General features: G+C 33.1%; 1 protein-coding gene across 1 annotated transcript in view; it reads left to right on the forward strand.

The window, feature by feature from the left end:
* The window catches only part of LOC148651954 (dihydropyrimidine dehydrogenase [NADP(+)]-like), a 200,380-nt gene that overhangs the window by 67,930 nt on the left and 118,490 nt on the right, over nt 1–13,960 (forward strand). Inside the window, exon 9 of the mRNA XM_088598326.1 lies at nt 11,277–11,384. Within this exon, the coding sequence (XP_088454452.1) occupies nt 11,277–11,384 (108 nt within the window). The remainder of the gene's footprint in view (nt 1–11,276; nt 11,385–13,960) is intronic.

Consider the following 13,960-nt stretch of genomic DNA (forward strand, 5'->3'; position numbering starts at 1 on the left):
TAAGCCATTCTATTTTTGAAAATGCAAGAAAAACCGTCACCATGTATTGATCTGAGAAATTCAAATATTCCTTGAAGGCAGCAGTGTGTTTTCTTTTAAAATAATGGAAAAGAAGTCATATAATTTATCATGTTTAAATGTTCTAAGTCTTTTGGTACTGGCATCGTAAATATGGAGAGCAGCCTAAAAGTGTTTGCTTTTAATTTCTGTGATTTGCAGGCTTTATAAATGTCATCCTCTGTAGTGATTGACATGCAAATTTCTTACTGGCATGCTCTAAATTTGAAGGCAGTTTGAAAAATGAAGATAAGGACATTGTTCTTGGCCTGTAAGCTGAGAAAACAAGCTTCTAGGTTCAAATTAGTTAGAACCCCTTCAATGTTTACTTGATAGATAAAACTTTGAGGAGCAACCTTTAAGCCTGTGTTCTTTTTAAGTGACATACTGCAGTAACACTTAGGAAATGATGAGCAACACCTGGAATGACTGCTATATTCTCTATGTTTCATTACTAAGGCATGTATTGGTCATTTATTCACTCAGCTAGTTGTGTTTTAGTTAAAAAAAAGTGTTTGGCTCATAGTTTACCCCACAAATAATGTTCTTGCTCCATGATCTCAAAGAATTAGACTTCTTAGTCCCATTTATTTCTTTACATATTTATTTGTTTGTATTATGGAAGTGTTAGGTTGGTATCATAATCCATACAATATTTAATTTGATGGAAGCTTTGTTGCTTACAAATTAGGTGGGATGTATCAATTTTACCTGGAGCCTTATAAAGGAAACACATTAATCTGTGTCTTTGAACTGAACAAGCCTTTGATATAAAAAGAAACAAGCATAAATACTGTAACAAAAAAAACACAAATCAATAGACAGTAGGGTGTTAAAAGGTCTTTGTTTTAAAGAGAGGTTAATTTGTGAGAAAGACTTTCATATTTTTAATGTAAGTCTGTTTTAATTAGTTATTATCTGTGCCTAGGATGGTGATCAATACTGTAACTGCACAGCATTTAGGGCAACATGTGTTTCAAGTTTGTTAACAGAAACAGAAAAAAGCAAATTTGACTTGTATAACAAAATATGCAGTTTCTTTCATTTCTACTGTAACTTGTAGTAAGTACCAATGCAAACACCACAGTACAGTGTATCTATTTTGCTATGCAGTTATTTAAACAACAATATTATTGACTTTTTTAGGTTTACTAGTTTTTACTTTTTCCCTTTAAAATAATCTTGTGACAGAAAGTGTTACATTTCTTAATACAGGAATGTACTCAACCAATTTCATTTTAATATACATTTTTTAACGAGAGTAAGACTGCTTTTAAAGTTCAGATTCCAGAAATCTGAAAGGGTTAGAAATCAATTGGTCTCCATTATTCTTATTTTTTAATGTACTAGTAGACATAAATGTATCACATTACAGTAGCACTTTTAGACAAAATGAAAGCTGTGAAATGTAACATTAAAGAATCGAGTCTCATGTTGCTTATTACATTTCATGATATTGGCTTGACTTTAATGATATTCACTGATACTAGCTCCAGGAAACCTGGATACTCTTAAATGGAAATAGTCCCAGTCTGTATTGTGAAATCTTTAAAGAGATTTTGTAAGTGATACTCTGTATATCAGTTTTGTTGCAATAATTTTATACTGGCAGTACTTCAGAAACCTTTACCCTGTGTTGAACTGCAATACAGAAAATATTTAAATATTCAATTTAGTGTTTGTCAGTCTTATACATGCAGTGATAGATGTTGTGAGATATATAAAAACAACAACAGCAATTAAGTATTTAGGAGGCAAAGAGTACATAGTAGTGTATAGATGATTATCATAAGTTAATAGGTACCCAGAACTGAAAGAACATATTCCTAGTAAGTGCAATATTTATTGGTGTATGCCCGCATATTAGCATGTTCAAAGGAATGCATTATCCAATACGAAAAGACGTGTTAATTAATAATAAATTAATGTTTTTTTGAAGAGCTACAGTATGTATGAGACGTTTTGGATTAACCCTAAATTAGCTAGTTGAAGGCCAGTCATCAGACTGTAGGACACAAAAGAACAATTGCGTGCAAGAAACAGGATTATCGTGGTGTCTAGAGTTTCTCAGGAAGCAAAGTCAAGGAGATTTCTGAGTTAGCATAGCAGAGACAAAGGAGAGCATGTTTCCTGACATCCCTCCAAAATGTTCCATGATGTGTTTGAGAATCCTTGACTGTAGAGTGATACCCAAATGCTCCTACATGCTCCTGGAAGAGTACATTATTAAAGTACTGTAGCTTTATCAATTCGAGACAACCTATACATACTGGAATCTAGGAGGTTCATGTCCAGTGGTGTTGTAAGGCTTACTCTCCATAAACAGTACGAAGCATAATACTGCACTCTTTCAAAAGATGCTCATTGTTATGGGACACATTCCTGACTTACTGTACACTGTGTCACAATAATAAATCAACAGTATTTCCCATTATTATCTGTTCTTCACTGCAATCCCAAGATTCATATAGTAATTCACTAATTCACTGTGCATCTCTCAATAGTTTCAAATAATGTAAATTGTAATCCCCAAATTCACTAATATTTAAGAAGAAAATCAGTCTCTGAACAGAGAAAGCACCCTTCTTTTTGACTCCCTAATATGTATACCATGAGATGTTTTACTGTACAGTATGTGTCTCTACAGTCCTTGTTTTAGTCTCTGTTATGTTGTCTTTGGGCTTTGAGGATTTTCATGAACAGTTATGTCCTACTAATGTCCCAGAACTAAGTCTGCAGTGCGGCCCTTTCAAAGTTAATAAGTTTTGATGAACCTCTTTGTTGTTTCATGCTGATGTAATGAGAGTGGATGTAATGTTACCTGTTCTTACATCAAGCAGTCATGTAACTGCTATGGCCTTTTTAAAGCACAGCAGGTGGCTATTTACTGTCTGTCCTCTGTGTTCCTGAGGTCTCACAAAAATGTCTTTAAGAGGGATTTTATTTTAGATTGTTGACTGTGTGAAAGGCAAACACTGTTCATTATTTTTATTTACAGTATATTGAAGTCATAATATTTTTCTGTTTTACTTTGAAAGTTATCTGACTATATGTTTATATAATTTACAGTTAGACATACAGATAAAAAGGCTTCTGTAGAAACGAGAAATACTGATTGAAGAGATGCAAAAGTCACTATGTATTTACAGTGTCTAATAATATTCCAAAGTGAGACTCTGTGTTATTCTAGTAAGTTTAATGAGTATCCTTCTTTCCATTGAAAAGAGCAATTATCACTATTGGAGCCTTTATGTTCAGTCATATTATATATAGTGTGCTTATACTGTACATACTTTAACAATATACCCTTTATGCCTTTTCATCTCTGTGGAATTCATAAGGTCCAGAGGGTCAGGGACTTACTAGTGAATGAAAGTCAAAACTAAAAATGAAGTACTATTCCTTTTTTGCATTGGGCACTGATAGATACTGATAATGCTTGATTAATGAGCAGAAGCCTAGCTGAGAGTGAAAACATCTGTAACAGATGATTTATTATTTCAAAGGTATTGCCTGCTCACTGTATCTCCACAATTTAAGTATCTGCATCAGAACAAAATAAATGAGATGCAACATGTGAAAAATGAAAGCACATTACTTATAAAGGAGGTGTCAGAAGAAGGGTGTTATAGTTAAAATACACTTTGTCATGAGGTTTTTTGATTTGGTCCTGAATACAAATGACTGTTCTGGTTTATAAAACCAACAGTGAAAGATTCTGGCATCTATCAGCTGAGACAGAGATGAGGGCAAAGTTAATGTGCTGTAACTTTGCTTAGAAATACTGTGCAATCTTTAACATTCTCTGTGCAGCAGACATGCAAGAAAGGCAGTCTTTCAATGAGAAAAATGTATTATTATTTTTTAAAGCAATAAATTGTACATTAAGAAGTGTCCGGTTAACTTGCCAATATTCTGTGCAGGATATATAGAGCCGTTTTCTACTATATATTATTAGCCCTGTGAAATATAGGAAGTAACATCTCATGTATTTTCAGAGCTAGAGAAAAAAATGAAATCTCAAGCTTGCATAATGTGCGTCTGTTTTATATACTGTATACTATTTAAATTCAATAATATGGTGATATAATGTTTGATTAGTTTTAAAATTGCAATGATATACTGGTAACCCACCCTATTTAAAGTGAACATTGTATTTGTTTTGCTTTGTTATTTTGTAGAAGTATGTCTGCAGTTTTCTCATTTTTAATCAATATACTGCAGGTATGTTATCACAGTGCTTTCTGCTGTACATACTGTATGTAACCCAACAATTGTCAGTCTGCATTGAGAATCCAAGTCATAGTCTGTTAACTTAAATTTTTAAGTTACTCTTGTTAAATAAACTGAATTTCCAACTCTTAGACCATCAGGCTCAGCATGCACTTAAGATAAGTGTCTTTACTGGTCGAATCACTCAGAAGCCCCAGGGCTGCAATTTTTGATGTTTTTTTCAATCACTTCAGGAGTAATGTGTTTAAAACAATTGAATGACTTTAACTAATGTTCTGCAATTTCTACAGTTCTTAAAGGTTTAAAATTGTACATAATGTGTGTGTGTGTTTATACATAGTTGTTTTTTTATGGTGGAAGGAAAATGGTTGGCATTAGTAATGGTGCACTTCTTTTACTCAGAATGTGTCTATCTTTATATTTTTATTAGACGGAGAGTGTTCCAATTGGTTCCAATTTTAATTGTGCTGTAGGATTTGAATAGCAAGCATTCTGCTGAGTGATACCCTGGAAGAGACACTTTTAGATTACCTACACAACTAATTCCATGATTGATTTTGTACAGTTATTGAATAAAATCAAGGCTGCTACACGGAAAAACATTGCAGATGCAATTTGACAAAATTACTGAACTGAATAGGCTGCATTTAAAACTGTCCCTTACGAAGCAGTGCTGAAATCGTTGAATGTAATTAAATAAAAATAACTCAAATCCATCATGTGAATGGGGGACTTAATGAAAGGTAATGAATGAATTTGTAGCATATTCAAGAAATGTGCTGTAGGCTTAGCAACAGAATTTGAATAGCAACTAGCAAATGTTTTTTCCTTTTTTCAAACTGAATTTGCCTGAGAGACATCACAGTTGAGGGGCTTGTTCGTTTTTGAAGTGATTTTAAAGTTCTTAGTGTAAAGCTTCAGGTGATTTGTTCTATAGTGTTATTTTAGCTGTGTGGTCTCAAATGTTTTCTACGTAACTTTAAACTGTGATTTCAAATTTCACCCCCTTTTTTTTCTTGTCCAGTGAAGTCTTACTGAGGATTTCTTTTTTTCCAGTTTTAATTTTAGCAATGCAAATAGGTTTCAAAAAGTAAATTGGTGAAGAGAATAACGGTTTCAGGCCTACTGTATAGGAAAAGATTGTTAATGCAATTTCACAGTCAAAGATAATACTTGAGGGATGTAAATGAATTTAATGATTTGTGGGGTACATTGTTACTTCTGTTTTAATTAAGAGAAGAAACAACAAATGTCTTCAAAAACATTCATTTTGTCACTGTTACAAGCGATACAACGTATTAAATTCAATCGTCAGATACCGATTCTTATCTTAAAATTCCCTGAAAAAGTGTAATTATTTTCTACTCTAATGACCTTGGTGTGCCAGTTTCATCACAAGAAAGTCAATAAGCAAGTACAAAAATTAAAATTCAGTTAGCTTTGGTGTTTGTATAAAGAAATACCTAGATGGTTTAGATTTACACTTGCAGTCATTTATCAGTCATCATTTAGCTATTCATATTCATATTTTATGAGCTCTCACCCATAAAATAATTTCCCCATTAGACTACAGTGTTATTTACTTTTAAATAGGGCAGTATAGTACAGGGCAGATAACCCTGAGCAGAGCATTATGGTGTTCAAATGGCACTATTTATTAAGCTATGATAACACTAATGTTCTTCTTTGATATATAGCATATGTGACTTCAGCTGATCTTGTAGACAGCCTTAAGGATGTTTCATTGAACATTTAGTATGGCAGCGAGCCAGAATACATTTAGTCTAAACCCAGAAGACAGACTGGTAATGAGGTTGTGATTGATAACCACTGTTTCCTTGGAGAACTTCCTTGGTAAATACATATTTGGCAGTGTGGGGTTAAATATTCCTTAAATCTGTTTCAGTTTTTTTCTTTTATTAATCAAGTTTAAAGACTGGCTACTTACCAATGTTAGTGACTGCCCTCATACTATAGATGGACCCTGTATGAAGAGATAAGTGGGTCATTTGTAAATGGTATTAGATTCTTCTTGTGAAAACACATTTTTTTCTTTCGCTTCATGTGGGAAAAATTTTAGAGAGCATTAACAAAAAAATTAAAGAGATTCTTTTATTCGTGAAACCTCAGTGTTTTTTGGTTGAAGATCCACATAAATATAATAAAATGTGTTTTAAAATAAATAATAACCCTCATGGGTGTATAAAATAAACGTTTTATTACCAAATTCCACACCTGTATTACCTTTTAGTTTCAAGTCACATGGGTCCCTATTCATAAAAGTGCTGGTGCTAGCTAATTAAACGTTTTGTGTCTGAGAACTTGGATATGAAAGTAATCCATGCCGAGTTTTAGATAATGATCTGTGCAGTTGGGCTAACTAAGAAGCTGATAAGCAGTTTATGAATGTTTAAATGTATAATCAAGAATAAAATCTTCCAATATGACATAACTACCTACTTACTGTATTATCATTATTACATAACAAAGTAGCCTGGAATCACAAGGTAAGGAGTTTACTGGCCTGGTTTACTAGGAGTAATGAAAGTTCCCATGTACTGTAGACAGGGATGTTATCCTCATTGTCCTAGCTAAATTTGACTTCATTCAGGATTACGTTCATTTTAATGAAATCGATAGCTAGTAATGTTTCCAGACTTCTAAAGCTCTTTATGTAAATAAGCAGATTACAGTATGTTCCTAGTTTTAAGGGGACTAAAATATTTAGTTTTCTTAGCCTGAGTAGTGTCAGAGTAGGAAATTCTGTTGAGTCCAGGGAGGTACCTAGACACTTTTCTTTGGACTGTTTCCAGAGCAGCTATATCTTTTTTTTTAGTGGCGTCCAAAAGTTTTCCACATTCTACATCTCAATTTTAATATACCATTTAATTCTTTTTCTTTTAAATATTTAGCCCAATACTATTTTCTTTTCTTTTTCCTACTCTACATCATCTAGAATATGAAAATGATATGTCACACAAACACCTAAGTCTCCTTCATACTGTTGCTAGCTTCTTCAAACCCAGTGTTTCCCATTTTATATTTATAGTTCATGTTTTTGCATGTAATACTCTGCACAGCTCTATGTTATGTTATCTTCCAGGTGTTTTCCCAGTGTTAATCTCGATCAAAATCTTTTTTTAATTTCCTTTGCAGCTAGCACAGTATTTGCTGATCCCCCTATCTGTGCCTCATCTCCAAATTTGACTAGTTTGCTATGGCAGAATCTAGATCAGCAATATAAACTAGGAATAGCAGTAGTCCTGATGCTGAGCCCTGTGGTACTCTGCTATTACACCATCTCATTTAGAGTGTTTTCCCCCTTTTGAGATCTTTTTGGAAACTTTACAGCCTATAGTAAAAGGAATGAATGTACAGGTTGTGTAGAAGGAATTTGCAACCTCTTTTATAAAGCAGTACAGTCTGATAACTAATGTGATGACATTTTAGCTGTATTCAACTAGTACTACATCAAGTCACTAAAAAGATTTAGGTGTGTGAAATTCTAAGTTGTGGCCTTTGAGGTTCCATTCTGAGGGTTATAAAGGTCAGTTAAGTGCAAACAGAGTTAAATTGTATGTCATGAACCATGGCACATGGGATGGTGGTTTGAGTTTCAATCATGAATTTTAATGGAGATTCACTTACTGTATGGTCATAAGATAAATGGAGCACATGATTAATAATAGGTTGGTTTAAAGTCTAGGTTATGATGTGTGAAATATCGTTTTTTATGTTTAACAATTCTTAAAGTCGTATTATTTTTAATTTAAATATCTCAGAATAACACAATGCATGTGTATAATGCAATCAATTATTGTCAGTTTAAGCATGACCAACTCTCTGAAATTACTGTACCTATAGAATAAAACAAGAGGTCCCCTGTTACTGAATTATACTGTAAATAAGTGTGCTGAAAGCATTGATATGTAGAGAAAAACACACAAAAACACACAGCTGGCAAATAATATGTGATATACTGGTAAAATATTGAGTTTCTTTTAATGTTTTGAGCTTATATTTGTGTTATAGAAATAGCAAACACAAATATCATATCTAAGTAATAATCCAGGATCATAAAAGGCACACTGTCAATAATCTATAAAAGTGTACATATCACGCAGGTTAATAGACACGTATTACTCAGTTTCACTGTACTGTATGTTTAAATTTAAATAATTTTTCCAAATTTCTCCTACAGATCAGGATTTGCTCTTACGTTTTCTGAATGTTTATGAATAAGCATGAGGATAATAAGCCACTGTATGCAAGTGTAGAAAATAAAAGCAACATGAACATGTTCTTCACTTAAGCATACTTTTGGGATTTGTTCTGAGATCTTTTTTGATAGACAAAAAATAATCAAAGTTTGCACTGGAGGAAAACTGAAATTATCTTTTAAAATTCAAAGAATTTGGAATAAAACTGCATTGTAAATTAAATAATACAGTTACATAGTTACTTAAAACTATTTAGATAACGTGTTACCATTCCTAACACAATACAGCACTGTATGCACAATAGGTAAAGACTATAAATGGCTCAGTTTAAAGTTTAATTAAAATAAAGCTGGCAGACAAGATGTGTCTCCCTTCTTTTTACAGTATTGCTAAACCTAAATGTGCAATATTTTGCTTAGCACAGAATTAAAAAGACCTGCTTAAACATAAAATAATTTGAAATTTGCAGTTTTGAAGAATAGATTTTTGTAAGATGTTTGAATGCTTTGTTAAATAACTATTTTTTACTTTTTTTCATTTTGAAACTCAGCAAAAAGAAATTAAGGGCACCTCACTTTTAGTTTCAGACTACTGTATGTTCATCTGTCTGTTTCTGTCTTGTTATTGTATTTAAGCAAATTATTTTTAATTGTCAATTATCTGGTGAACATTTGTAGAGTTTCATTTAATTTAGTCAATCACAAAACCTACCAGTTATTAAGTAAAAACAATTGTTTTGTAGTGTTAATGACACATTTTATGTTTTATTAGTTAATGCCAGTGAAATCAACATTGTAAGACAAAGTCTCAATGAGATGCTCATTTATTAAAAAGAAATCAAAGATCTTTTAAATCTTAATGTTCTTTGAGGTGGGTTATGAACAGCTAAGATCTCTCTTGTCTTCCATTTCTAAACAAATGTGAGAAAAGACGAGAGTTCAGTCTGAAATAAAATAGTAGCTCATCCTTAACTCTTGTAATGCAATTTCTTGTGAAATTGTAATGATTTCACCTCCACCCTCAAGTTAATTAACATTTATGGATTGCACACAAAACAACTAAATATTTAATCAGCTTCATCTCCAGTGTCAAATGAGAAGAGAAAAAATACGAAAGTTTAAATTAACTTTCAGAGAATGAACTCATGATCCAGATTACTAGGTGTTGTAAGTACTCAGCAGACAGATTGTCCTGAATAAATTATTTTTTAACTAGTAGATTTTACTATTGATAAAAGTCTTTTTTGGGGTTCTAGCAACTAAAAAAGCTTCATTGATTTGTTTTGTTTGCTTAGATGTTTTTCTGTAACTTTTCTATGACACAGTATGCAGTACATTTTTGGTTATTTTATATTTTTGTAATTAAATACATTTGTATACATATATATCATTCATACTAGAAATTAAAACATGTAAGAGGATAGCACAAAAAGAAATGAAAATACATATTCCCCCAAGATCCTCCTTTGTACCATTTCTAATAGTTATCTAAACTACATACTGAATAATGTGAATGGAGAGAGAGAGAAAGCAGCTGTTTGAATTAATTCTTCCATTTTCACTGCCGACATAAATCTAAAACATCCTCCATAAATGAATTCAGAAAAGGAAGGGAGGGGGTTTAGTTGTTGTGGGTGGTGGGTATAGGGTTGTCGTCATTGTTGGTAGGGGAGGGGGGGTGCTGTGTTGTTTTATTCCTGGTCAGGAAATTAAAATTGATCACAGCAGACACGAGGGAGTAGGTTGTAGTATCAGAGCTCAATGTGGTTAACGAGGATAGGGCAAGGCTTGCATTCTGCTCAACTGTGCACTTACAAGTTACACATATTATTGATTATGGAGGTTACAGTGAGTTGGTCAGACAGCACTAGGCTGTTAACTCTTTCTGAGGGACCCTGGCTCTGGGGGACCAGAGAACAGGTAGCTGTAGACCTCAAGCACCTGGACAGGAGATATACCCACTTGTGCTGGCAAGCGAAGCCCATCAGGTAGAAATAATTAATGGATATGTGATAGGTTGCGTCTTCACAGGTCAAACAACAGGCACTGGAAAAGAAGAACTTTAATTGCCAGCCTCACTCAATAGACCCACCGTACAAAATGCATTAATGATAGGTTTTTAGTCTGAGACGTGTGCAGCAGACAGATGAGTGACTGACTGCTTCTTGTTTTGTTTTTTCCTTCCTTACAATTGTTGGATGTTTTTTTTTTCTGTCTAAGGGGAAGATAGAGAGGAGCTATTCTACTTTTAAATCCAATTACAGTGAAACGATTACTTTGATTAAAAAATGATCATTGGTTTTCCATTTGCTTTTATTATGTATTCAATCTGATAGGTTTTTATTTCTACAAATTGGTTATGTAAAAGACTTGAAATGCTTTACTGATGTGTCCCAAAAAATAATAAAAATATTCAGAATAAAATAAACATGATTGATGAGGTTTATGACAAATCAACCCAAATCTTGATAGATTTGTATAGTTTTGTCATTATTTCCTTTGGTTTATTATCATTTGAATGTATGTATTTTATCTGAAAACAATTTATTTTTAAGGGTTAATCATAAAGGTTTAAGTTCATTTTGAGTTAGAATTTTAATTCCTGGCTTTTAATTTTCTTTTTAAATGGCTATCTTTATAATTTCCCCAAAATTACTGAAATAGAAATTATTTTGTCTAATAAAAGCTATAAAAAACAATTTCACAGCTAAAAAGTAAATGGCATTATGTGATGTTCAAAGGAATCATTGTCGCAATGTTTGAACAGGTTTGCCAGAGCCAAACAGACACCAAATCTTTGAAGGACTGACAATGGAAGAAGGTTTTTATACTTCTAAAGACTTCCTGCCATTGGTTGCCAAGGCCAGCAAACCAGGTAAAGCTTGACTAAATGTGCTGAAATAAAGAATACAGAATTTAAATTGGAATTCTGCATGTTTTATCTCTAGAAAAGGAGGAAGAAAGTACAGTATAGCGTGTTTAGCAAGAAAGGAACACACTGTGTAAGACGCTCTACAAAGAGCTGTCATGCAAAGATTATTTTTTCTCTTTCTTCCATAAAAAATTGTATTTCTCTAAACTGAACTAAAAAAGGGCACAGTTTTGCCCTTCACAATTTATGTTTCAGGAAAACCAATACAACACATCAAATCTTCATTATTTTACTGAAACATGATGTATAGAATTTTGCTAGAATGATAACTCATATCAGTTACCTTTCTAAACCAGATGTGCCAGAAAGACATATAATAGATTCCCTGTCAATATATTTATCAAGAAAGGGACATTTTTGTGTGAGCAGGGAGTTTGGAAAACGTAATGCAATGTGTTCTGAAATCAATTAAGATATATGAAGTTTTTTATTTGCTTGTCTATAGCTCTCGCAACATCAAGAACTGATTTCCTACATTTTAAATAAGAATAGGCCAAATGAAACGAATACAGAGTCAAAAAGGCATAAGTGGTCGAGTTAACATGGGTAGTAAAATTGTGATTACAGTGTATTTCTGAAATACTTTGTAATGACATTGTTATACTTAAACTCTAAAATACAGGCACAGCTAAAGTGTTTGTACAGTATCTAGCTATTCAAATCAACCTGTAAGATTTTCATCAGATTGTGTGCCCGCATGCATGGAGGGTATAATAAGGTCTTCAAGGGAAGAGTGGCTTTAATGTGCTAAATTTCTTCTGATACCAAGGGTAGTGTAGCTCAGATGCCTACCTGAAAATATGATTTCAAATTTGTGAAATGAAAAGCAAAAGAAAAAAGAGCACGTAAAGTTGATTCGTTTTCACAGTGTGGCAGGCTAATTGGACATTACATTGTGCTTTCAGTGTCACCTAGTTAAGAAAAAAGGGCAACTTAAGTATAGAAGCAGTAAGGAAGAAATCAGCAGCAGCACTGGTTAACATGAACGTACTTTATCAAAAGAAAAAGAGTAGCTAATGCTTCTAGAAAAAAAAACACAACACAGTGGAAATCAACAAAGACAACAGAGACTTGAAAGAGTGGTTACAGTGACTAACAAAACAAAAACAAAGATGTAGGCTAGCTAATGGCTCCACTGCCGCATTCCAGCTATCTCTAGCCTCAGAATATCTCACATCTTTTGCAAAGATATTAAAGCCATGCACTGCAAGGAGTGTGTGAAGTGGTGTCAGATCTGTTATTTCATTCATCCATCCATCATCAGAAAGCTGCTTATTCTTGATAAAGGTTGCTGCAACCCAGAGTCTGTCCCAAAAGACAGTACTACAGCCTGAATGGGACAGTAATACATCGCAGGACACAACAAAGAGACACACAGGGAGAATTTAGGGGCACCAATAATAAACACAAATAAATAGCATGTCTTTCCGAAACACAACTTCTCCCCAAAACACAGGGTGAAAGCACAATACAACTTTGACAGAAGGCAGCCCAGCTCCCTCCCCCAGATCTTTGTTCTTTAAAAAAAAAATACTAATTGACTAACATTGTCTCACAGGTTATAAGTATCAGTTGGAGATTTCAGTGTATACTATGTTTGTCTAACAAGCAAGAGAGACAAGTTCTAACCTTACTAAGAGATAAAAGAGAGAGAGATCATATAAAAATATTATTTGAACACACAGAAACATACACATAGAAACGTTAATTACTGTATATGTTTTCATTTATATCTATATCCATATAGCTAATGTGATTTTGGTGATGATCTTTGTTTACATTTTCCGTAATGGAAATGGATTGTTTTGTTTTTTTCAGAGGTGTGGCAACAATTATTTTGGTCAATTTATTTAAAACACACCTACTTTTAGAACAGAAATAAAAAAAAGAATAGGGTAAAAATATTTTAAAAAGTGATCCTCACCTTTTAATCTTACATCTAAAGAACACAATTTCACCCGTGGATGTGATGATTTATGGCTCAAAATATAAAAACTCAGCTTTCTTTGTTGAAAGGGAAATTCCCCCATAGCGCATCGAATTGAACATGAAAATCACACCATATATTTTATGTTTAACTTTAATGTCACAATAATTCATGCTAAAGAATATAATAATTCAGTGAAATGTACAGGGAATATATATATATAATTTTCATTGCAGAATGTGCTAATAAAAGACTTTGTATGAAGAGATTGTTTCAAAGTTTTAATGTGTGTAGGATGAATAAAGAAAGCTACCGTGCCTTTCAGAGAATAACCTGATAAGTGCTTTACAGTATGTTCCATAACAAATAGTGTGACAGTGGTTCCATTTCTTTTAGTAGCCAAGGCTTTTAAAATAGACAAGTTGCAAATGTTCTAGAGATGCCTGCACAGGAAACTGTTGTTTGATTTTAAGTGAGTACAAAACATTCTGAATGATTGGAATGGAGGGGATTTTGATAGATTCAGTGGGATGTGATATCAGATGCTGAAATCAGCTGCATTCAATATACTCTGTAGTCATCCATATCGAAG

The sequence above is a fragment of the Lepisosteus platostomus genome, chromosome 11 (genome assembly GCF_059453375.1).
Source record: "Lepisosteus platostomus isolate fLepPlt1 chromosome 11, fLepPlt1.hap1, whole genome shotgun sequence".
Classification (NCBI taxonomy): domain Eukaryota; kingdom Metazoa; phylum Chordata; class Actinopteri; order Semionotiformes; family Lepisosteidae; genus Lepisosteus; species Lepisosteus platostomus.